The 22,652-nt window shown below is 45.8% G+C and overlaps 1 protein-coding gene across 1 annotated transcript in view; it reads right to left on the minus strand.

Moving 5' to 3' along the window:
• Positions 1 to 22,652, minus strand: part of LOC132886518 (dynein axonemal heavy chain 5-like) — a 310,505-nt gene that overhangs the window by 149,814 nt on the left and 138,039 nt on the right. Inside the window, exons 36-38 of the mRNA XM_060921229.1 lie at positions 19,367 to 19,539; positions 11,894 to 12,072; positions 6,947 to 7,134 (exon numbers count right to left, since the gene is read on the minus strand). Of these exons, the coding sequence (XP_060777212.1) occupies positions 6,947 to 7,134; positions 11,894 to 12,072; positions 19,367 to 19,539 (540 nt within the window). The remainder of the gene's footprint in view (positions 1 to 6,946; positions 7,135 to 11,893; positions 12,073 to 19,366; positions 19,540 to 22,652) is intronic.

Consider the following 22,652-nt stretch of genomic DNA (forward strand, 5'->3'; position numbering starts at 1 on the left):
CAGCCCCCAGCCCTCTGTCCGATGCATCTGTCTGTAACATAAAGGGGAGAGAAAAGTCAGGGGAATGTAAAAGTGCCCCCCCCCACAGTGCAGCCTTTACCTCAGAAAAAGCCTGCTGGCATTGCTCCGTCCACTGGACCGGATCTGGTGCCCCCTTTTTAGTCAGATCAGTCAGCAGGCTGGTGACGTCCGAATAATTAGGTATAAACCTATGATAATAGCCAGCCAGCCCCAGGAACTGTCTCACCCCCTTTTTGGTCTTGGGCCTCGGGCAGACCGCAATTGCTGCTGTCTTGTTAATTTGGGGACGCACCTGCCCGTTGCCCAAGTGGAAGCCCAGATACCGTACTTCCACCCGCCCAATCGCACACTTCTTCAGGTTGGCTGTGAGACCCGCTCGCCTCAGCGACCTAAGGACGGCCCTCAGATGTTGGAGGTGCCTCGGCCAGTCATTACTATAAATAATGATGTCGTCGAGGCAGGCAGCCGCATAGGTGGCGTGGGGGCAGAGGACCCTATCCATCAGCCGCTGAAACGTAGTGGGTGCCCCAAACAGCCCAAAAGGAAGTGTGACAAACTGGTGTAAGCCGAATGGTGTGGAAAAGGCCGTTTTTTCTTGGGATAATGGAGTCAAGGGGATCTGTCAATAACCCTTTGTCAAATCCAGTGTTGAGTAAAAGCGAGCCGTGCCTAGTCGATCGAGCAACTCATCAATACGAGGCATTAGGCATGCGTCGAATTTAGACACCGCGTTTACTATTCTATAGTCTACACAGAACCGGACCGACCCGTCGGCATTGGGTACCAAGACCACCGGGCTGCTCCAGTCACTGTGGGACTCCTTAACGATGCCCATTTCGAGCATGGCCTCGAGTTCTTCCTGAACCACTTTTTTCTTGTGTTCGGGTAGCCTGTAAGGGCGGTTATGCACTATCCGCCTTCTCCGGAACCACCGACACCAACGCCACGGGGACCTCCTCGTTCCAGAGATTGAGCAGATTGAGGTGGTAAATCTGTAGCATCCCACCCCTGTCCATTCGCCTCACCTCATAGTCAACGTCCCCTACTCGCCGTGTGACCTCAAAGGGTCCTTGCCACTTGGCGACCAATTTGGAGCTCGATGTGGGCAACAGTACGAATACTTTATTTCCCAGTGCGAACTCCCTAAGGCGCGTACCCTTGTCGTACAGGCGGGTTTGTCGTTCTTGGGCCTGCCGCAAATTCTCCTGGGTTAGGTGTGTTAGTGTGTGGAGTTTTGTGCACAGGGCAATAACGTATTGGATTTCATTTTTACTTGGTGAAGGTCCCTCCTCCCAATTTTCCCGCAGCACATCTAGAATGCCATGAGGCTTACGCCCATATAACAATTCAAACGGGGAGAACCCCGTGGAGGCTTCGGGGACCTCTCGCACTGCAAACAAGGATTCGAGCCATTTATCCCAATTACGTGCGTCCTCACTTATGAATTTTTTAATTATATTCTTGAGGGTGTGATTGAACCGTTCAACTAAACCATCCGTTTGTGGGTGATACACGCTGGTGCGGATCGGCTTAATACCCAACAACCCATACAGTTCGTTCAGTGTATGTGACATAAACAAGGTGCCTTGGTCAGTCAGAATCTCTTTCGGGACTCCAACTCGGGAGATGATGGGGAAGAGCGCTTCCGCAATACTGCGTGCTGAGATATTGCGAAGAGGCACCGCTTCCAGGTATCACGTTGCATAGTCAACCAGAACTAATATAAAGCGGTACCCTCGAGTTGACCGATCTAGTGGCCCGACGAGATCCATCCCAATTCTTTCGAACGGGGTCTCGATTAATGGGAGAGGGCGCAAAGGCTCTTTTGGAATGGCCGCTGGATTTACTAACTGGCATTCGCGGCACGCCGTACACCACCTACGGACATCGCCGCGAATCCCTGGCCAATAGAACCGGGCCATTAGTTGGGCTAGTGTTTTATCCTGCCCTAAGTGTCCAGCCATGGGATTAAAGTGAGATGCCTGGAATACCAATTCCCAGCGGCTCTTTGGAATCAAAAGCTGCATGACTTGCTCTTTAGTCTGAGTGTCCTGCGTCACTCGGTATAATCTACCCTTCGTAATTGCGAAGTAGGGGAAGGACGGGGTGGCGTTTGGCTGGAGCGTTTGACCATCGATTATTCTCACTTGGTCAAATGCATGCCGCAGAGTCTCATCTCATGACTGCTCTAATGGAAAATCCGTGACGGATTCCCCAATAGAGAGAGGAGGAGCTGGCGGCTCCTCACTCTGACGCAGAGATGACGTAGATGGCTCTGTGACAGCTGCTCCCGCCAACGTGACACTGGGACCTCCCCCTGTTAAACTACGGCAGGACCCACTCTTCACTAGATGACTCATTAATTCCCCAAATCTCGGCCAATCAGTCCCCAAAATTATCGAGTGGGTAAGCCGAGGATGAACCGCCGCCTTTACTATAAATTTTTCCCCTTGAAAAAGAATGTGGACCGACACTAAAGGGTAGTTGTGAACATTCCCATGCACACACAACACCTTCACCAATTGTGCTCCCCCCAATGCCTCGTCTTGCACCAGGCTTTGGTGGATTGAGGTCTGATTACAACCCAAATCCACCAACGCCTGATATGTATCCCCTTGGACACTCACCGGTATGCGATACGCTCCGGCCCGATCGAGGGCGGCTCCTGGCGCGTCGGGGATCCGAACCACCGCGCCCACCTCCATTACTGAGCACTGCTGTTGGAGGTGGCCCGGCTCCCCATAGCGCCAGCAAACCAGCCCGGGCTTCCTCTCCGCACTGGTGCTCTGGGGCTCACTCACCTGAGAGACAGACACAGAAGGGAGAAACGGGAGGGCACTGCAGGTGCTGCAGGCCGGCTGGGGTGGCGCCAGCCCCTGCCTCCGTGGTGGGGGAATGGGGCGAGGATGAGACACAGGAGGAGAGGGAGAGAGAGAGAGGGGAAAGGAGAGGAGAGGTTGTCTGCTGTCCTGCTATCGGGACAGCCGCCAAATGGTCCTCCGCCAGCTCAATTGCCTGATCCAGCAACGCCGGGCAGTGGCACTGGACCCACTCTGCGGTTCCGGCTGGTAAGCGCGATGAACTGCTCCAGTACCACCTGGTCGATGATTCCCTCGGCGTCGCGGTTGTCGGCCCTCAACCACCGCCAGCAGGCGTCCCGGAGTTGCTGGCCAAACGCGAATGGCTGGCCGACTTCCTCCAAGCGCAAAGCGCGGAAGCGCTGCCGTTGTTGCTTGGGGGTGTGCCCCACACGCTGGAGGACGGCCCGGCGAAGGTCCGCATAGGCCAGCCGGCAGTTGGCGGGGAGCTGTAGCGTGGCCAGCTGCGCCTCTCCCGTTAGCAGGGGGAGGAGGCGTGCCACGAGCTGTTCCACCGGCCACCCCGAGGTCTCTGCTACCTGCTCAAAGAGCGTGAGGAAGGCCTCGGGGTCGTCCTGCGGGCCCATCTTCGTTAGGGTGAGGGGGGAAGGGCCTGCGGCGGTGGAGTTGGTGGACCCCGCTGACACGAGGAGGTGCCAGAACGCCTGTTGATCTTCCTGCTGAGCCAACACCAGGGCCTTGAACCGTTGCTCCTGCTCCTTCCGGAGGGCGACTAGTGCCTGGTGCTGGCTTTGCTGGGCTGTGGCGAGGGCGTGGACCAGGTCGGCGAAAGGGGAGGACTCCATGGGGCTGTTCTGCTTCTGCGCTCCAAGCTCCCGGGTTTCAGCACCACTGTAGCAGTTCATATGAATGGGTGGAGCACAGAAGATGGCAGGACAGAGCTCAGGTTGGTAAACCTTTTTATTTTCAACACTTTTCAGTGGTCTCTCGCTAATAAAACACAGACACACACGCACGCACACACAACCGGCATCTGGTTCGGGGGAGAGCTCCCTCTGCTCTCACTCTCTCTCCTTAAATAGGGCGCGGTCACTGGGGAAGACACACAAACACATTAATTAACATCAGGTGCAGTGATTCTGCCACTTACCTTCCCTGACTCCGCCCTCCAGTCACAGACCGATGCTTGACCACGCCCCCGCTGCCACAGTCCTGCAGTAGTGGGCCCTGAACCCCATGCTCCCGAAGCACCCCCCCCACAGGGCACCACGAGGGACACAGTCATAAACCTTCTCCAGGTCCACAAAACACATGTAGACTGGTTGGGCAAACTCCCATGCACCCTCCAGTACCCTTGCAAGGGTAAAGAGCTGGTCCAGTGTTCCACGACCAGGATGAAAACCACATTGTTCCTCCTGAATCCGAGGTTCGACTATCGACCGGACTCTCCTCTCCAGCACCCCAGCATAGGCTTTCCCAGGGAGGCTGAGAAGTGTGATCCCCCTATAGTTGGAACACACTCTCGAGTCCCCTTTTTAAAAAGGGGGACTACCACCCCAGTCTGCCAATCCAGAGGCACTGTCCCTGACCTCCACACAGTGTTGAAGAGGCATGTCAGCCAAGACAACCCAACAACATCCAGTGCCTTCAGGAACTCAGGACGAATCTCATCCACCCCCAGAGCCCGGCCACCGAGGAGCTTTATAACCACTTCGGCAACCTCAGCCCCTGTGATGAGTGAGTCCTCCCAAGCACCCTCAGACTCTGTGTCGTCCTCGAACAACATGAAGGTGGAATTGAGAAGATCCTCAAAGTATTCTTTCCACCGTTGGACAATGTCCCCAGTTGAGGTCAACAGCACACCATCCTCTCTGTAAACAGTAGGGACAGAGCACTGCTTCCCCTTCCTGAACTGCCGGACAGTTTGCCAGAATCTCTTCAAGGCTGACCAAAAATCACTTTCCATGGATGGCCTTATCAAACTCCTCCCACACCCGAGTTTTTGCTTCAGTGACCACCAGAGCTGTGTTCTACTTGGCCCGTCGGTATCTGTCAGCTTCCTCTGGAGACCCACAGGCTAACCAAGCCTGATAGGACTTCTTCTTCAACTTGATGGCTCCCCTCACCGCAGGTGTCCACCACCAGGTTCAGAGATCACCGCCATTACAGGCACCAACAACCTTGCGGCTGCAGCTCTGCATGGCCGCCTCAGCAATGGAGGTACGGAACATGGTCCACTCGGACTCAATGTCCCCATCCTCCCCCGGTATGCAGTTGAAGCTCTGCCGGATGTGGCAGTTGAAGATCCGATGGACGGGAGCCTCTGCCAGATGTTCCCAGCATACCCTCACTACACGTTTGGGCCTACCAGGTCTGTCCAGCCTCCTCCCCTGCCATCTGATCCAGCTTGCCACCAGGTAGTGATCCTTTGACAGCTCTGCTCCTCTCTTCACCCAAGTGTCCGAGACATACAGTTGTAGATCAGATGAAACAACTACAAAGTCAATCAATCATCGATCTATGGTCTAGGGTGTCCTTGTGCCACATGCACTTATGGACACCCTTATGCTCGAACATGGTGTTTGTTTGGGCAAATCGTGCATGGCACAGAAGTCCAACAACTGAACACCACTCGGGTTCAGATCAGGTAGGCCGTTCCTCCCAATCACACTCCTCGAGGTCTCACCGTCATTGCCCATGTGAGCATTGAAATCCCCCAGTAAAACAATGGAGTCCCCTCATGGTGCACTGTCTAGCACCCCACTCAAGGATTCCAAGAAGGCTGGGTACTCTGAACTACCATTTGGCACATAAGCGCAAATGACAGAGACCGTTCCCTGACCAGAAGGCGCAGGGAAACAACCCCCTCATTCACTGGGGAGAACTCCGATGTTAGCACGCCGAACTGGGGGGCTACCAATAGCCCCACTCCTGCCCAGTGCCACTCACCCTTGGCAACTCCAGCATGGAAGAGAGTCCAACCCCTCTCCAGGAAATTGGTTCCAGAGCCCAAGCTATGCGTTGAGGTGAGCCCAATTATATCTAGTCAGTACCGCGCAACCTCACACAAGCTCAGGTTCCTGTCCCACCAGAGAGGTGACAGTCCATGTCCCAAAAGCCAGTTTTGTCAGCCGGGGATCAGTACACCAGGGCCTCCGCCTTTGGCTGCCACCCGATCCACAGTGCACTGGACCCTGCAGGTGGTGGGTCCACAGGAGATTGGTTCCGTGTTGCTCATTTGGGCTGGACCTGGCCGGGCCCCATGGACATAGGCCTGGCCACCAGGCATTCGCCGACAAGCTCCTCCCCCAGGCCTGGCTCCAGGGTGGGGCCCCAATATCCCTGGTCTAAGTGAGGGTACTCAGATGCCCGTTTTTCCTCTCATAAGGGTCATTCTGAACCGCTCTTTGTCTGACCTCTCATCTAGAACCTGTTTGCCTTGGGAGACCCTACCAGGGGCAAATGCCCCGACAACATAGCTCCTAGAATCCCTGAGGCACTCAAACCCCTCCACCATGTTAAGGTGGCGATTCAAATGGGGATTCATTAACAGGTAGCATGGCGGCACATGCCTCCTCCTCTGCTCTCGAGGGGACCCGAGGCCTGGGGAGTAACCCTCCAGGGGGAAAGCCAGCCAAGGTAATCCTCGAACAAAATCGGTGTCCTGAGAGAAGAAAAAAAGTAAAAGGGAACAAACATTGCATTTTTCTGTTTTTCTATTTAAAATAATAATTTTTAAAAATCAGTGGAAGTAGCACAGTGTGATCTGCTGAAAGGAAAAGCAATCTTGTAATGGGTGTAATTTTGGGTGTAATTTTCAACACTATTGTTTTTCTCAGTTGGAAAACAGAAAAACCCTGACCTGCACTGCTTGCGTTCTCCATGGGGAAAAGTCACACATACAAAATAAACACCAACTTATGAGTAATGAATCAGCATATGCTTGGAAACAATGAAAGCAGTCAATATGATACTCTGACATTATATTAAATAGATCATTTACGATGCATGACGATAATAGAAAACAATATTATGACTTTCTTTACATCATATTTATCTCTCAGATATCCTCATCACGGCATATCACATCCACCGCCAGATCTCACCATGGTGAGGAAGAGGCCGAACTCAGGGTTCATTTCTACCAAGTCTCCATCAGTAAAGATGAAGTTCTTTCGTCTCTCCTTCTTGCATGTGAGGACGATGGAGACCTGCTGTGCTGCAACAGACAACACCGGCAGCTCGATGCGGTTGAATTCGTCAAAGCAACCCCAGGAACCTGACTGAGCAAGACCTTCAGAAACAAATAGACAAGCAATGGATTAAATTTCTATTCGGTTAGGAAAAGAAGGCTAACCTATAGTGAACATTCCACATTATCAAAATCTAATAATAACCACATTTTAAAATGTGCTCTTATTCAACAAGAAAAACGTTTAAAAAAATGTTGAATGTAATAGCTGATTATGGTCAAGTTTTTAAAAAGGAAACATTTTTTGATGATTTTCATTCATTCATTCATTCATTCATTTGTTCATTCATTCATTCCAACATTGATTCATCATTTCAACTAGCTATTTTTTCTCTGTACTTCATTGAGTGACTTGATTTTTTGTTTTAGATTTTCAAAACTCGACACATAAGGTAACTCAAATCACTTTAAAAAAAAATCACTTTGCCCAGCTACATTTTCTCTCTCTCTCTGTGAGTGACTCTGGAATATACTAGTGCATCTAAAACAAATAGAAAATCGTGAATTGAGTATGTAGCATTAGATGAGGATGTAGCATTAAATGAAGCTAGTCCTCCTGGATACAGTTATATACACCAGCCTCATCTAACTGGCAGAGAAGGAGGAATCACAGTTATTTATAATGATTATTTAGATGTAACACAAAAATCTGGTTATAAATTCAATACATCTGAAGTCTGAAACTGAATAAAGATCAGACTGATCTCCACTGTTATGCTAATGCCAGCATACAGGCCGCTGGTTAAAGTTACCAAACCAGCTACAAAGCAGGTACGTGTGTGGCCAGAGGGGTCCTCAGAGGCATTCCAGGACTGTTTTTCCACCACTGACTGGAGCATGTTCAGACAGGCGGCCACTAACAACAACACTACAGATCTCCAGGAGTACATGGAGACCGTCACTGCCTACATGAGGAAGTGCATGGATGACGTTACAGTCACCAGAACCATCTCCATTCGGGCAAATCAGAAGCCATGGCTGACAGGGGAATTCCACAGGCTCCTGAGGGCTCGGAACGCCGCCTTCAGAGCTGGGGACGAGGTGGGCCTGAGGACAGCTAGGGCCAACCTGTCACGAGGCATCAGGGTGGCCAAGAGACAGTATTCCAGGAACATTGCTGTCTACTTCAAAGACAGCAGAGACACCAGGAACCTGTGGCGGGGGATTCAGACCATCACAGACTACAAGCCCTTGCCACAGACATGTGATAACTCCACCTCTCTGCTGAATCAGTTGAACAACTTCTTTGCTCGCTTTGAGGCAGACAACAGCACCACAGCACAGAAGACCCCACCACCTCCCGGCGACCAGGTGTTGATGCTGTCCCCAGACAGCGTGAGGAGAGCTCTCAGGACGACAAATGCACGGAAAGCCCCAGGTCCTGATAACATTCCTGGTCATGTCCTGAGAGACTGTGCCAAGGAGCTCACAGATGTCTTTACAGACATCTTCAACATCTCGTTGAGCCAGGCTGTTGTCCCCACGTGCCTCAAAGCCACCACCATCATCCCGGTCCCGAAGAAGCCGTCTCCCTCCTGCTTCAATGACTACCGCCCGGTTGCACTCACTCCCATCCTCATGAAGTGCTTCGAGCGGCTAGTCATGCGGCATATCAAGTCTGCCCTCCCCCCCACCCTGGACCCTTTCCAGTTTGCATATCAGTCCAACTGTTCGACCGATGATGCCATCTCCACTGCCTTCCACTCAGCCCTCACCCACCTGGAGACAAAAGACTCGTACATCAGAATGCTGTTCATAGACTTTAGTTCAGCATTCAACACAATCATTCCTCAGCAGCTCATTCATAAACTGGACCAGCTGGGACTCAACACCTCCCTGTGCAACTGGCTGCTGGACTTCCTGACGGGGAGATCACAGTCTGTATGGGTCGGCAGCAACTCCTCCAGCACCATCACATTGAACATGGGGGCCCCCCAAGGATGTGTGCTGAGCCCCCTCCTCTTCACTCTGCTGACTCACGACTGCACACCAACATCCAGCTCCAACCTCTTCATTAAGTTTGCGGATGACACGACTGTGGTGGGTCTCATCAACAATGGCGATGAGACAATCTACAGGAGTGAGGTGAGCCGCTTGGCCATGTGGTGCAAGGACAACAATCTCCGCCTGAACGTGGAGAAGACGAAGGAGATTGTTGTGGACTTAGGGAGAGCGCACACCCAGCATGCTCCACTAACTATCAACAGTGCTGCAGTGGAGAGGGTGAGCAGCACCAAGTTTCTGGGTGTGCACATCTCTGAAGACCTGTCCTGGAGCAACAACACTGCATCACTGGCCAAAAAAAAACACCAGCACCTGTACTTCCTCCACAAACTGAGGAGAGCAAGAGCCCTGGCCCCCATCATGCACACATTCTACAGAGGCACCATCGAGAACATCCTGACCAGCTGCATCACCATGTGGTACGGCACCTGCATCGTGTCCTGCTGCAAGACTCTGCAGCGCATCGTGAGAGCAGCTGAGAGGATCATTAGTGTCTCTCTCCCTTCTCTTATGGAAATCTATAACTCCCGCCTCACCCGCAAAGCCATCAGGATTGCAGGTGACCCCACCCACCCATCTCACAGCCTCTTCAGCCTGCTGCCGTCGGAGAGGAGACTGTGGAGTCACCGGGCCAAAACCAGCAGGCTCAAGGACAGTTTCTTTCACCAGGCGGTCAGGAGGCTCAACTCCCTCCCTGTTCTGCCTCTCCTCCCCCCTCTGCCCCCTGCCACAGATTCTGCCCGCACACCCCCCTGCCCTCCCTTCAGCATCTGATATCATGTCACCCTCACAGTCCCCCCCCAACACACACGCACACACATACTCTCAACATTCATTCGCATACTGAACTCAGGGACTGCACATTTCACTTTACCTCGCTCATTTCCACTATTCCGCACTACCTCACCTTAACAGCTATTAGTTTTTTGTTTATACTACTTATTTCATGTTTACCTGCTATACCTCAAGTGCCCTTGACTGTTAATTTTATGCCCTTTTGCTCCAATCTATCTATCTATCTATCTATCTATCTATCTATCTATCTATCTATCTATCTATCTATCTATCTATATCTCATCTCATCTCATTATCTCTAGCCGCTTCATCCCTCTACAGGGTCGCAGGCAAGCTGGAGCCTATCCCAGCTGACTATGGGCGAAAGGCGGGGTACACCCTGGACAAGTCGCCAGGTCATCACAGGGCTGACACATAGACACAGACAACCATTCACACTCACATTCACACCTACGGTCAATTTAGAGTCACCAGTTAACCTAACCTGGATGTCTTTGGACTGTGGGGGAAACCGGAGCACCCGGAGGAAACCCACGCGGACAGTTAGTCTATGTCTATTTCTTATCTAGAGTGTTTATACTGTTTATATTGTTTATTTCAATTATTCTATTTTTTTAATTTATTGCATTGCCTGTTTGCACCGTGGGTCAGAGAGGACTGAAATTTCATCTGTGCTGTATGTCGAGCATGTATAGCATATTTGACAATAAAGTTGACTTGACAAAAAAGGGCTCAATCAGGGCTCGACGTTAACGGTTGCCCGACTAGACGGGACAAGTAATTGTTTGGTCAGGATAAGTCAAATCCACATCTGCTTGTCTGATGTGATAAGTCGAATTATTCCCAATTCTCCCAGAAGTTCCGGGAGTCTCTCGCACAGTGGTTCCCTGATGCCTGCAAATTAGATGCAATATCCCAGAACCTAGAGTGAGCGAGCGAGTGAGCACGCAGAAAGAGAGAGAGAGAGGGAGAGAGAGAGAGAGAAAGAGAGAGAGAGCAGTGTGCAGAATACATAATCAGTAAATACATTTGTGGGTAAATTATATGGTTCTGTGATGCCTGCATGTTTCAGTTTTTGGATGCAATGTGATCTGCTGAGAGAGAGAGAGCATCCTGATTGCTCTGTCTTGTTAAGTAAGCCAATCAGTGTTGTGTGGGCGGGCTTCACGTCTTCTCTCCCAGACCGAGAGTCCATCAGTTCAGTGTATCTAGGAGTGTCATGGCAGAGTGCCCCCAAAAAACAAAAATACAAAATCCACTTCACCTCAGACAACACAAAAATGTCCCTTTGCCTAATAGGGGTAAAAAATAATGACGGTGTTGCACGCTATACTATTTGTAACAGTGACTTTAGCATTGCCCATGGTGGGGTAAAAGACATGTTGAGGTGAGTTTAACAGAGTCATTTGTTCATGTGCAGATTATTTATACGAGCTGGCTCATAAAATTGAGGATGGAAGCAACCTGATGCTCACTCTATCCCTCTACCAGTATGGCCAGAATTGAACCCTTCTTTTTCACACTCAAAACTTTTCTTTTTATCTCTTTTGGCATGATGAATAGATATTTTTGTATTCCAAATAAATTTAAGGTGCTACTAGCACTGTTTTTGCCATCCAAACTGGTCCTACTGCAAGAGGATAGTGATGACCACAGCAGTGGTTGTTATACTTTTCCTCGTTAAATAAGATTTGGTTCAGGTGATCACCTAATCAATAACTCATTAAGTAAAATGAGGTGTGCTTGTGTTGGAATTCCAACACAGACACTGGAATAAAATGGCTGCCATACATAGAGATGCTGATTTAAAAAAAAAAATTTAAGTGTTCTCTTGATTTTTTTCCAGAGCTGTACATATGTGGCTTGACTGTACTAAAAATCTTAAAAGCAAGATTAAAAAAAATACAGGATTTCTCACAATGTTTCTCAAGAATATGGATAATTCCATTAAAGAGACATACATGGCTACCTTTAAGAAAAGCCACTGAAAAATTATTCTTGCCTTTAAATATCCTGCCAAGGCCTCGGAAGTCCATCTGGTCTGAGCAGTTGAAGACCACCACGTATTTTCCCAGACAACGACCCATGTCTTTGGTTGTCTCTGTCTTTCCAGTTCCAGCTGGTCCAGCTGGTGCTCCACCCATACTCATCCCCAAAGCCTGGGCTAAAGTAATGTAGCACCTAAATCAGGAACAAAACAAACCAACAAGCGTGTGCTTCTCTTTTAGTAATACATTATCGTCTCTACCTATTTTGGTCAATAAGAACCAACTTCCTGCTTTCCTGTGCACATGCTTACCAAGATATGGAGTCACAGTATGAGGTTAGACTCCATTTGAACTGAGGGGTGGTCTATCTAGCCCCCAAAATTCTTGCTACCAGTTCTGAGACACAACCACATATTGGTGGTTCATGACCATCAGATGCATCACTCACCAGGGCTGCACAGACATGGATGGCATAAAAATTACTCAGATGGGCCCAATCATGATTCACCTCTGAGAACAACTCACTTGCCATAATACTGCGATGGTACAGTGGATGCTCTGTCGAGACAGAAAAGTGGTATCCCAACTCAGGGAAAATATTGCCAAGGCATACTTGGACCTCTTTGCCAATGCTAAATCAACATTGTTGACTGTGGTTCACTCTGGTAGAGCTGGACTCTGTCAGGATGCACTGGCCTACATTTCTGCCCATATTGCACAAAATTCAGGAATCAGACCAGCCACCTTGGTTGCCCCTGCTGCTCTCCCCCCAAACAGAACTGTTGTCCCAAAGGGAGAGATATTTGGCACCCTCAACTGGCTTATGTGCAACTGTAGGTTTGGTGTTTCATCCTGACATACAGGTGGAAGCCAGTGATCACAACATTGTGAATGGCTGGGGCTCATAAACTTGTCAAAACCTTACACAAGGTACCTTCCTCCACCACACTGCCCCAAGAGCCCAGCGTGGGATCTCATCCTTGTACTCCCTTAAAACCAAACAAAAGCCCAAAAAGTAAACTCCTTTATACTGACAGATAATACAGTGGGGCAAAAAAGTATTTAGTCAGCCACCAATTGTGCAAGTTCTCCCACTTAAAAAGATGAGAGAGGCCTGTAATTTTCATCATAGGTACACTTCAACTATGAGAGACAGAATGGGGGAAAGAATCCAGGAAATCACATTGTAGGATTTTTAATGAATTAATTGGTAAATTCCTTGGTAAAATAAGTATTTGGTCACCTACAAACAAGCAAGATTTCTGGCTCTCACAGATCTGTAACAACTTCTTTAAGAGGCTCCTCTGTCCTCCACTCGTTACCTGTATTAATGGCACCTGTTTGAACTCGTTATCAGCATAAAAGACACCTGTCCACAACCTCAAACAGTCACACTCCAAACTCCACTACGGCCAAGATCAAAGAGCTGTCAAAGGACACCAGAAACAAAATTGTAGACCTGCACCAGGCTGGGAAGACTGAATCTGCAATAGGTAAGCAGCTTGGTGTGAAGAAATCAACTGTGGGAGCAATTAGAAAATGGAAGACATACAAGACCATTGATAATCTCCCTCGATCTGGGGCTCCATGCAAGATCTCACCCCGTGGGGTCAAAATGATCACAAGAATGGTCAGCAAAAATCCCAGAACCACACGGGGGGACCTAGTGAATGACCTGCAGAGAGCTGGGACCAAAGTAACAAAGGCTACCATCAGTAACACACTACGCCATCAGGGACTCAAATCCTGCAGTGCCAGACGTGTCCCCATGCTTAAGCCAGTACATGTCCAGGCCTGTCTGAAGTTTGCTAGAGAGCATTTGGATGATCCAGAAGAGGATTGGGAGAATGTCATATGGTCAGATGAAACCAAAATAGAATTTTTTGGTAAAAACTCAACTTGTCGTGTTTGGAGGAGAAAGAATGCTGAGTTGCATCCAAAGAACACCATACCTACTGTGAAGCATGGGGGTGGAAACATCATGCTTTGGGGCTGTTTTTCTGCAAAGGGACCAGGACGACTGATCCGTTTAAAGGAAAGAATGAATGGTGCCATGTATCATGAGATTTTGAGTGAAAACCTCCTTCCATCAGCAAGGGCATTGAAGATGAAACATGGCTGGGTCTTTCAGCATGATAATGATCCCAAACACACCACCCGGGCAATGAAGGAGTGGCTTCGTAAGAAGCATTTCTGGATTTTTTTTCTCATTTTGTCTCTCATAGTTGAGGTATACCTATGATGAAAATTACAGGCCTCTCTCATCTTTTTAAGTGGGAGAACTTGCACAATTGGTGACTGACTAAATACTTTTTTGCCCCACTGTATCCATACAAGACATGTTCAAGTGTTCACTTGCTCATACAAGGTTCCTACACTAAGAATCATTTGAAAATTAATGACATTTAATGACATTTTTACACTCATTTTAATGACTTTTTAATGACAATTCTATATGAATGCTATGCTAAGTTATATTCCAATGGACCAGTACATGATGAATTTAACAGTAAATAAAGCAAAGCACAAGACATGTTGTACAATGTGAAAAAAATCTTTATTGATTTTTTTAGAATTCTTTTTTTTTCAAGAACTGTTCAAATCCCTGAAGGATTTTGTCTTTTCGTCCAACTCTTTTTTGGTTTCGATAAGTTCCTCCTTTTTAGACTTTCTTTTCGATCTAAGTGCGTTGGCCTGAGCAACTTTCTCTGCCATTTTCTCTTTGGATTTGGCATTTTCCGCCTCTTCAGAAAGATGATCTGCATTTGTTTCAGGAGTGTCAATGACGGACTCCAGTGTTTTGCATTTTTTTCTTAACGTATCTAATTCATCTTCCATGTCTTTTCTTTACTCAATTTTTTTTCTTTGATTTTCTTCAAGGTAATTCCTGTAAGGTGTCTGGGGAAAGGGAAGTTTGGGCTTCCCTGCTTAGACTGCTGCCTCCGCGACCCGGTCCCGGATAAAGCGGAAGAAGACGAGACGAGACGAGTAATTCCTGTATCTCATTCTGGCAGCTGAGGCTGACTTCAACATATCCTTTGTGATCGGTAACTGAAGTGGCCCCCCATAATCCTGAATAGCATCATACACTATGCGCTGTGCCACTACTGTGTCCTGATGTTGGTTATCCTGCAGTACCTCTTTGTTAACAGAGAAACCTCTTTCAACGCATTTTTTCCCATGTTTCCCAACGAACGTGTTTTTTTTTTACACACACGGCAGTAGAAAGCGTATTTATCTGCATTTACCGGCGTGAGTGACCCACGCTTTGAATGGTTCGTCTTCCACCCAACCTTCATTGAATACGCACTTCCGTGCCGGTGGCATTGTTATCGCGTGTTTACTGTGATACGGGTGAATGATTAACTATAATAGCGCCATTTATCAAACACGAGGTGAAATAGGACGATTGCGCGTCATCTTCTGCGCATATTGAGATATTGAGAAATTCTGCTCTGTGATAGCCGCTCCTATTTTAAAGATTTGGCCAACTACGTAATTAATGACTTTTAATACGAAATTGTGGATTTTAATGACTTTTAATGACCTTAAAAAGAGAAAATTGGAATTAATGACTTTTAATGACGCGCGGGAACCTTGTCATATTTGTACATGTTTTATTAGTTTCTATTAGTACTAGCTGAATGAAATTTCAATTTCATAAAAGTAAAGTCTGTTGATTCGTGGATTTTGTTGCCAGTAAAAATCATATGGTTAAAGAAAATGTCTGATTAGATATACAGAATTACAAGCCTTTGTCACGTATACACTGTACCACAGTGCAGTTGTTTATCTGTATTTGGCGGCATGGTGGTGCAGTGGTTAGCACTGTTGCCTCACAGCTAGGTTGGTGGGGGCCTTTCTGGATGGAGTTTGCATGTTCTTCCCGCACCTGTGTTGGAGGGTTGCAGCAGGAAGGGCATCCAGTGTAAAACTATGATCCGATTAATATGACATGTGGATCAATAGGATTCACATGGCAATGACCCCACACACATAAGTGGGACAAGCTGGAAGAAGTGAGTGAGTGAGCAGTTATTTCTCTGTATTTAATCCATATGAAGCAGTGAAAACCCAAGTGCGCATACAAGCACAGAGAGAGGGATTTATTATTATTACCACCACCACTACAGCTACTATAATATCCGACAAAAACTTAGGATCCTCCAGCCACAATTTAGGCTTATTAACCTGTTTGTCAAGGCAGTTGGTGCTCTACCAGGTAGTTTCTTGTAGATCATAAACTGTATATATGCAAGGCACAAAGAGACATGGTGCAGACAGATGGTATAAAAATCTCAATGATTTACAATGCATGCTACATGTATGTCATCCTTTTTTTGCTCCTTATCTCAGGGCATTGGGTGGCATTTTGTATACTCACACCACTCCTAAACAGGCTTACACTCCTCAACTCCTTGCATGGCCTCTGTGTTCATTTAATCCACTATCACTTCTGGTATCGCTGCAATCACTTTCACTGTTTGTTTCTTACTCCCCAGGCTCATATTCCGTCTCAAACATACAGTTGTGGTCAGAAGTTTACATCCAGTGACATGAATGTCATCTTGGATATGAATGTCATGGGAATATTTGGGCTTTCAATAATTTCTTTGAACTGTTCTTTTTCTGTGGCAGAATGATTGTACAGCATACGTCTTTAATTTAAAAAAAAAACACTTGAATTTGGTGCACAAGTTTTAATTTTCTTTGGGTTTTCTGAAATTAACCCAGGGTCAAAATTATACATACAGGGTCAAAAATTTACATTCACTCACTTAGATTATTAATTCAGAGGTGCTGAAACTTCCAAAATGTCTCTTATCTTGCCAAGGCCGATGCCTCTTAACTTCCTGTTAGTGATTATGATTGACTACAGTTGGTAGCTTCTCTGTGCTTTCATAAAAAGGGTTTGTTTACAGCACTCATTAGATTGACCAACACACAGTAAAATGGGAAAGCCCAAGGACCTCAGTGCAGATCTGAGAAAGAGGATCGCAGATATACACAACTCCGGAATGTCTTTTGGAGCCATTTCTAAACAACTGCAAATTCCAAGATCAGTTCAAACAATTGTATTCAAGTTATTGTAAGGTGTAGTCACTTTGCCAAGCCACTTTGCTTCAAGAAAACCCAAACTGTCACCCTCAGCTGAAAGGAAATTGGCTTGGATAGTCAGGAACAACCTGGGAACCACCATGGCACGGCCCTACCATGAACTGGAAGCTGATGGATCACTGTCTACAGTTCAGATCACCATGGACTAAGAGGCTGCTATCCAAGAAATAACCCCCTGCTCCAAAATTAACACCTTCAAGCTTAAAGTTTGAAGCTGACCACACAGACAAAGAAAAAGCCTTCTGGAGGAAAGCTGTATGGTCACATGAGACAAATTGAGTTGTTTGGCCACAAGGACCACCACGTGCAGAGGGCTCTGGGGCTGTTTTGCTGCCAGTGGAACTGGTTCATTGCACAAAGTTGATGGAATAATGAAGGAGGACTACCTCAGAATTCTTCAGCATAAACCATCAGAAAATTGAACATGCCTTGCGACTTGAGAGTTACAACAGGACAATGAACCCAAACACACATCATAGCTGGTTGTGGAGGATAAAGCAGGCTAACATTAAGCTTAAAGTCAAACAAAATAAAACAAGCCCTGACTTCAACCCTATTGAAAATATATGGACCGTGCTTATAAGTCAAGCCCATGCCAAGAAAAAAAAAATTAAATGAACTCTACCAATTCTATCATGAAAAGTCATGAAATATCCAACCAGAATTCTGCCAGAAGCTTGTTCATGGTAAACAAAAATGTTTGGTCAAGGTGAATCTGGTGAAGAGACATTTTACCCAAATATTAGGTGTGCTGTATGGATAATTTTGACCCTGGATGTATAATTTTGACCATGAGTTGATTTCAGAAAACCCAAAGAAAATTAAAACTTGTGCACCAAATTCGAGTGTTTTTTTTTAAATAAAGATGTATGCTGTACATTCTGCCACAGAAAAAGAACAGTTCAAAGAAATGACTGAAAGCCCAAATATTGCCATGACATTCATATCCAAGATGACATTCATGTCACTGTATGTAAACTTCTGACAACAACTGTATATGGTTGAATCCCTTTTTGTTCAAGTGCATTTTCTATGGTTGCACAGCAAAACTCCAAAAAGGAAAAAAGACAGAAAGTTTCAGTCGTTAACTCTGTGTCACTAAGGGAACCGTTGTTCTGGGGACGACAAACTGAAATGGGTCTCACTAAAGACAGCTAAAAATAATTTGAGCAAAAAGAACTGCAGTTCCCTTGCATGTGATGCTGGCCAAATGATTCCGGGGTGACCAGGTGCATGTGATTGAATCCAAAGTCATGTCATTTACTTTTGTTATCCAACTGGCCTTGCAATACACACTTGATTTTGACCAAACAGCAGTCATCTCATCTCATCATCTCTAGCCGCTTTATCCTTCTACAGGGTCGCAGGCAAGCTGGAGCCTATCCCAGCTGACTACGGGCGAAAGGCGGGGTACACCCTGGACAAGTCGCCAGGTCATCACAGGGCTGACACATAGACACAGACAACCATTCACACTCACATTCACACCTACGGTCAATTTAGAGTCACCAGTTAACCTAACCTGCATGTCTTTGGACTGTGGGGGAAACCGGAGCACCCGGAGGAAACCCACGCGGACACGGGGAGAACATGCAAACTCCGCACAGAAAGGCCCTCGCCGGCCCCGGGGCTCGAACCCAGGACCTTCTTGCTGTGAGGCGACAGCGCTAACCACTACACCACCGTGCCACCCCACCAAACAGCAGTGATTAGATAATTAGATTAACAGTTCATCTTTCCCAAAGAAAAGATACAAAGAACATCCCTGTCCAAACAGAGACAGTGGGTGGGCCAGATACCCAACTTCTCTACACAGACTGTCTCCAACTCATGGGGATTACTGAGAGGCATGCTACTCCAGAAAGTCTGTAATACTACGATCCAGGCATCATCATGGACCTTCTACAGGATCTACAACAATAACGTTGGCCCTCATATTGGCACAAGTATGGGGGTACTTTCCAGAGACTTTTCCAGTCAGTTCTAATATGAGTCAGTTCCTCATCCAGGAGAATCCAGGTGATTATCACCCAGGTTAGGAGGGTGAAATAGAACCCTAGTTGCATATCTAACCATGGTTCTATAAACACTTAATAATGGTGTCCTTGTCATTCAGAACTAGAGAAGGTTTCAGGGAAACGATGCCTTGCATGAGAGCAGTATTTATTTCCATTTCTAGACCATATGATCGTCAATTCAGCATCTAGATGATAATGACCACACCTAGAGGATACTTGTTGTTCATAGACCCGCATTCCTTCTAAAGTTTGCATTTTGACACATGGTTTAAAAAATAAAAATAAATAAATAAAAATTCTTGCTTGAGAAATACAACTGAACAAAATAAAAACCTTTGCTCCCAGAATCACCTGTCTGTTAGTGGAGTGATAACCAGCCTGTCAGTGCAGCCCAAAAACTCATTCTGATAAACAAAGCCCACATCTGTGATGTTGATTAGCATCTTGTCTGAATCTTCATTAAAGTAGAAGCGGCACTGCTTCAGCCATTCAAAGTCTGTGGGGCTTTTGATGTGCAAACGACACTAGAAGAAGAAAGAAATAAAAAAAAAAAAAACAACAAAAAACAAAGAAGACAAAAACAACAAAAACATGTGAGAACATTCCAGGAACCTAAGAGGAATCTAAGCTTTAAAGGAACATTGCGGGAAGGTGAGAGAAACCTTAGAGAAACATTAGTGATTTCAAGAACATGAGAAAAATCATAAAATAACTGAGAGGAATGTGAAAAAAACATCAGAGGAACATGAGAAAAACCTTACAACATAAAAAGCATTACACTGAGGAACCTGATATTAAACTTAAATATTAGAGAAACAGATGGAACTTAAAGCAACATCAGAGAAACTTAAGAGGAACATTAAAGGAACATCATTAGTTGAACATTAACATCAGGAATATGAGAGGAACAGTAATGGAATATAAGCCAAATATTATCAAATTCATACAGACATATTGCTAATCATGAATGAAAGTTGGCAGAAGCAGATCTGGTTCACCTGGATTGTATGTGGAAAATGTGACAAATAATTCTAAAATAGGTATAATTATTGATGATAATCTTTGATAATGATTGTGGCTACATATGATCATTAAATGAGTCAATATCCTCGGTAGCAATACTGCATGAATATTTTTTTTGAAGTTTTCTTTTACATTTGCCATCTGTGAGACTTCTGTGAGTCTCAGCAATGTGAAATGCAACAGCGGCACAATTATTCCTCTTAAAAGAAAAAAAAGTGTGAGATGGTGCTGGTGAACAGTAGTTTTACACACACACACACACACACACACACACACACACACACACACACACACACACAGGTGCTTGAAAGTTTGTGAACCCTTTAGAATTTTCTATATTTCTGCATAAATATGGCCTAAAACACCATCAGATTTTCACACAAGTCCTAAAAGTAGATAAAGAGAACCCAGTTAAACAAATGAGAAAAATATTAGACTTGGTCATTTATTTATTGAGGAAAATGATCCAATATTACATATCTGTGAGTGCCAAAAGTATGTGAACCTTTGCTTTCAGTATCTGGTGTGACCCCCTTGTGCAGCAATAACTGCAACTAAACATTTCCAGTAACTGTTTATCAGTCTTGCACACCGGCTTGGAGGAATTTTAGCTCATTCCTCCGTACAGAACAGCTTCAACTCTGGGATGTTGGTGGGTTTCCTCACATGAACTGCTTGCTTCAGGTCCTTCCACAACATTTCGATTGGATTAAGGTCAGGACTTTGACTTGGCCATTCCAAAACATTAACTTTATTCTTCTTTAACCATTCTTTGGTAGAACGACTTGTGTGCTTAGGGTTGTTGTCCTGCTGCATGGCCCACCTTCTCTTGAGATTCAGTTCATGGACAGATGTCCTGACATTTTCCTTTAGAATTTGCTGGTATAGTTCAGAATTCATTGTTCCATCATTGATGGCAAGCCATCCTGGCCCAGATGCAGCAAAACGGGCCCAAACCATGATACTACCACCACCATGTTTCACAGATGGGATAAGGTTCTTATGCTGGAATGCAGTGTTTTCCTTTCTCCAAACATAACGCTTCTCATTTAAACCAAAAAGTTCTATTTTGGTCTCATCCATCCACAAAACATTTTTCCAGTAACCTTCTGGTTTGTCCACATGATCTTTAGCAAACTGCAGATGAGCAGCAATGTTCTTTTTGGAGAGCAGTGGCTTTCTCCTTGCAACCCTGTCATGCACACCATTGTTGTTCAGTGTTCTACTGATGGTGGACTCATGAACATTAACATTAGGCAATGTGAGAGAGGCCTTCAGTTGCTTAGAAGTTACCCCGAGGTCCTTCGTGACCTCGACGACTATTACACACCTTGCTCTTGGAGTGATCTTTGTTGGTTGACCACTCCTGGGGAGGGTAACAATGGTCTTGAATTTCCTCCATTTGTACACAATCTGTCTGACTGTGGATTGGTGGAGTCCAAACTCTTTAGAGATGGTTTTGTAACCTTTTCCAGCCTGATGAGCATCGACAACGCTTTTTCTGAGGTCCTCAGAAATCTCCTTTGTTCGTGCCATGATACACTTCCACAAATGCGTGTTGTGAAGATCAGACTTTGATCGATCCCTGGTCTTTAAATAAAACAGGGTGCTCACTCACACCTGATTGTCATCCCATTGATTGAAAACACCTGACTCTAATTTCACCTTCAAACTTACTGCTAATCCTAGAGGTTCACATACTTTTGGCACTCACAGATATGTAATATTGGATCATTTTCCTCAATAAATAAATGACCAAGTCTAATATTTTTGTCTCATTTGTTTAACTGGGTTCTCTTTATCTACTTTTAGGACTTGTGTGAAAATCTGATGATGTTTTTGGTCATATTTATGCAGAAATATAGAAAATTCTAAAGGGTTCACAAACTTTCAAGCACCACTGTGTGTGTGTGTGTGTGTGTGTGTGTGTGTGTGTGTGTATATTTTTCTTTTCTTCCCCCCATCCACATTCACTGGATATGAGCAGTCACACGCTCCGACTGGCTACTCTACTACTAGGATACAAGCTTACATACCGTGAGTAAAGAAATACAAAATGGTGGAGTGTGTTGCTGAACCAACCAAGAACAAAATAAAAACTCTACTCGAAAACAAAACCCCAAAAAATAAAAAAAATAAAAAAAGCAACAAAATCTGGAATAAAAGTATTTGATGGTCAGAACATATTTTTTCAAGAATTATTATTATTGCATTTTTTCACAAATTGCTACTGTCATTTCGCCAGTTTGTTTACATTCTAAGCGGAAAAGATTTGGTTGAAAGTTTTGGATAAAGTTTTTATTCACTGAATTTGCAAAAAATAAAAATACTGTTTCTCAAAATCCAGTGAATGTGGATAGAATAAAACAGCGCCTCATCAGCTATTAGCTCATGTATGACTTGAGATATATATATGTGTGTGTGTGTGTGTGTGTGTGTGTGTGTGTGTGTGTGTATTTGGGATACACCAAGCAGAGTAATAGGGTTTGCAGTCATTCAAGAAATTGCCTTCTAGCCTGTGCAGAACTATATAAACACAGATTTATTTGCTGAAGGCTCTGAAGTTTTAGGAAGTTCAGTGTCCAGACAGACTCTAAAAGGCAACTGAAAACAG

The sequence above is a fragment of the Neoarius graeffei genome, chromosome 5 (genome assembly GCF_027579695.1).
Source record: "Neoarius graeffei isolate fNeoGra1 chromosome 5, fNeoGra1.pri, whole genome shotgun sequence".
Classification (NCBI taxonomy): domain Eukaryota; kingdom Metazoa; phylum Chordata; class Actinopteri; order Siluriformes; family Ariidae; genus Neoarius; species Neoarius graeffei.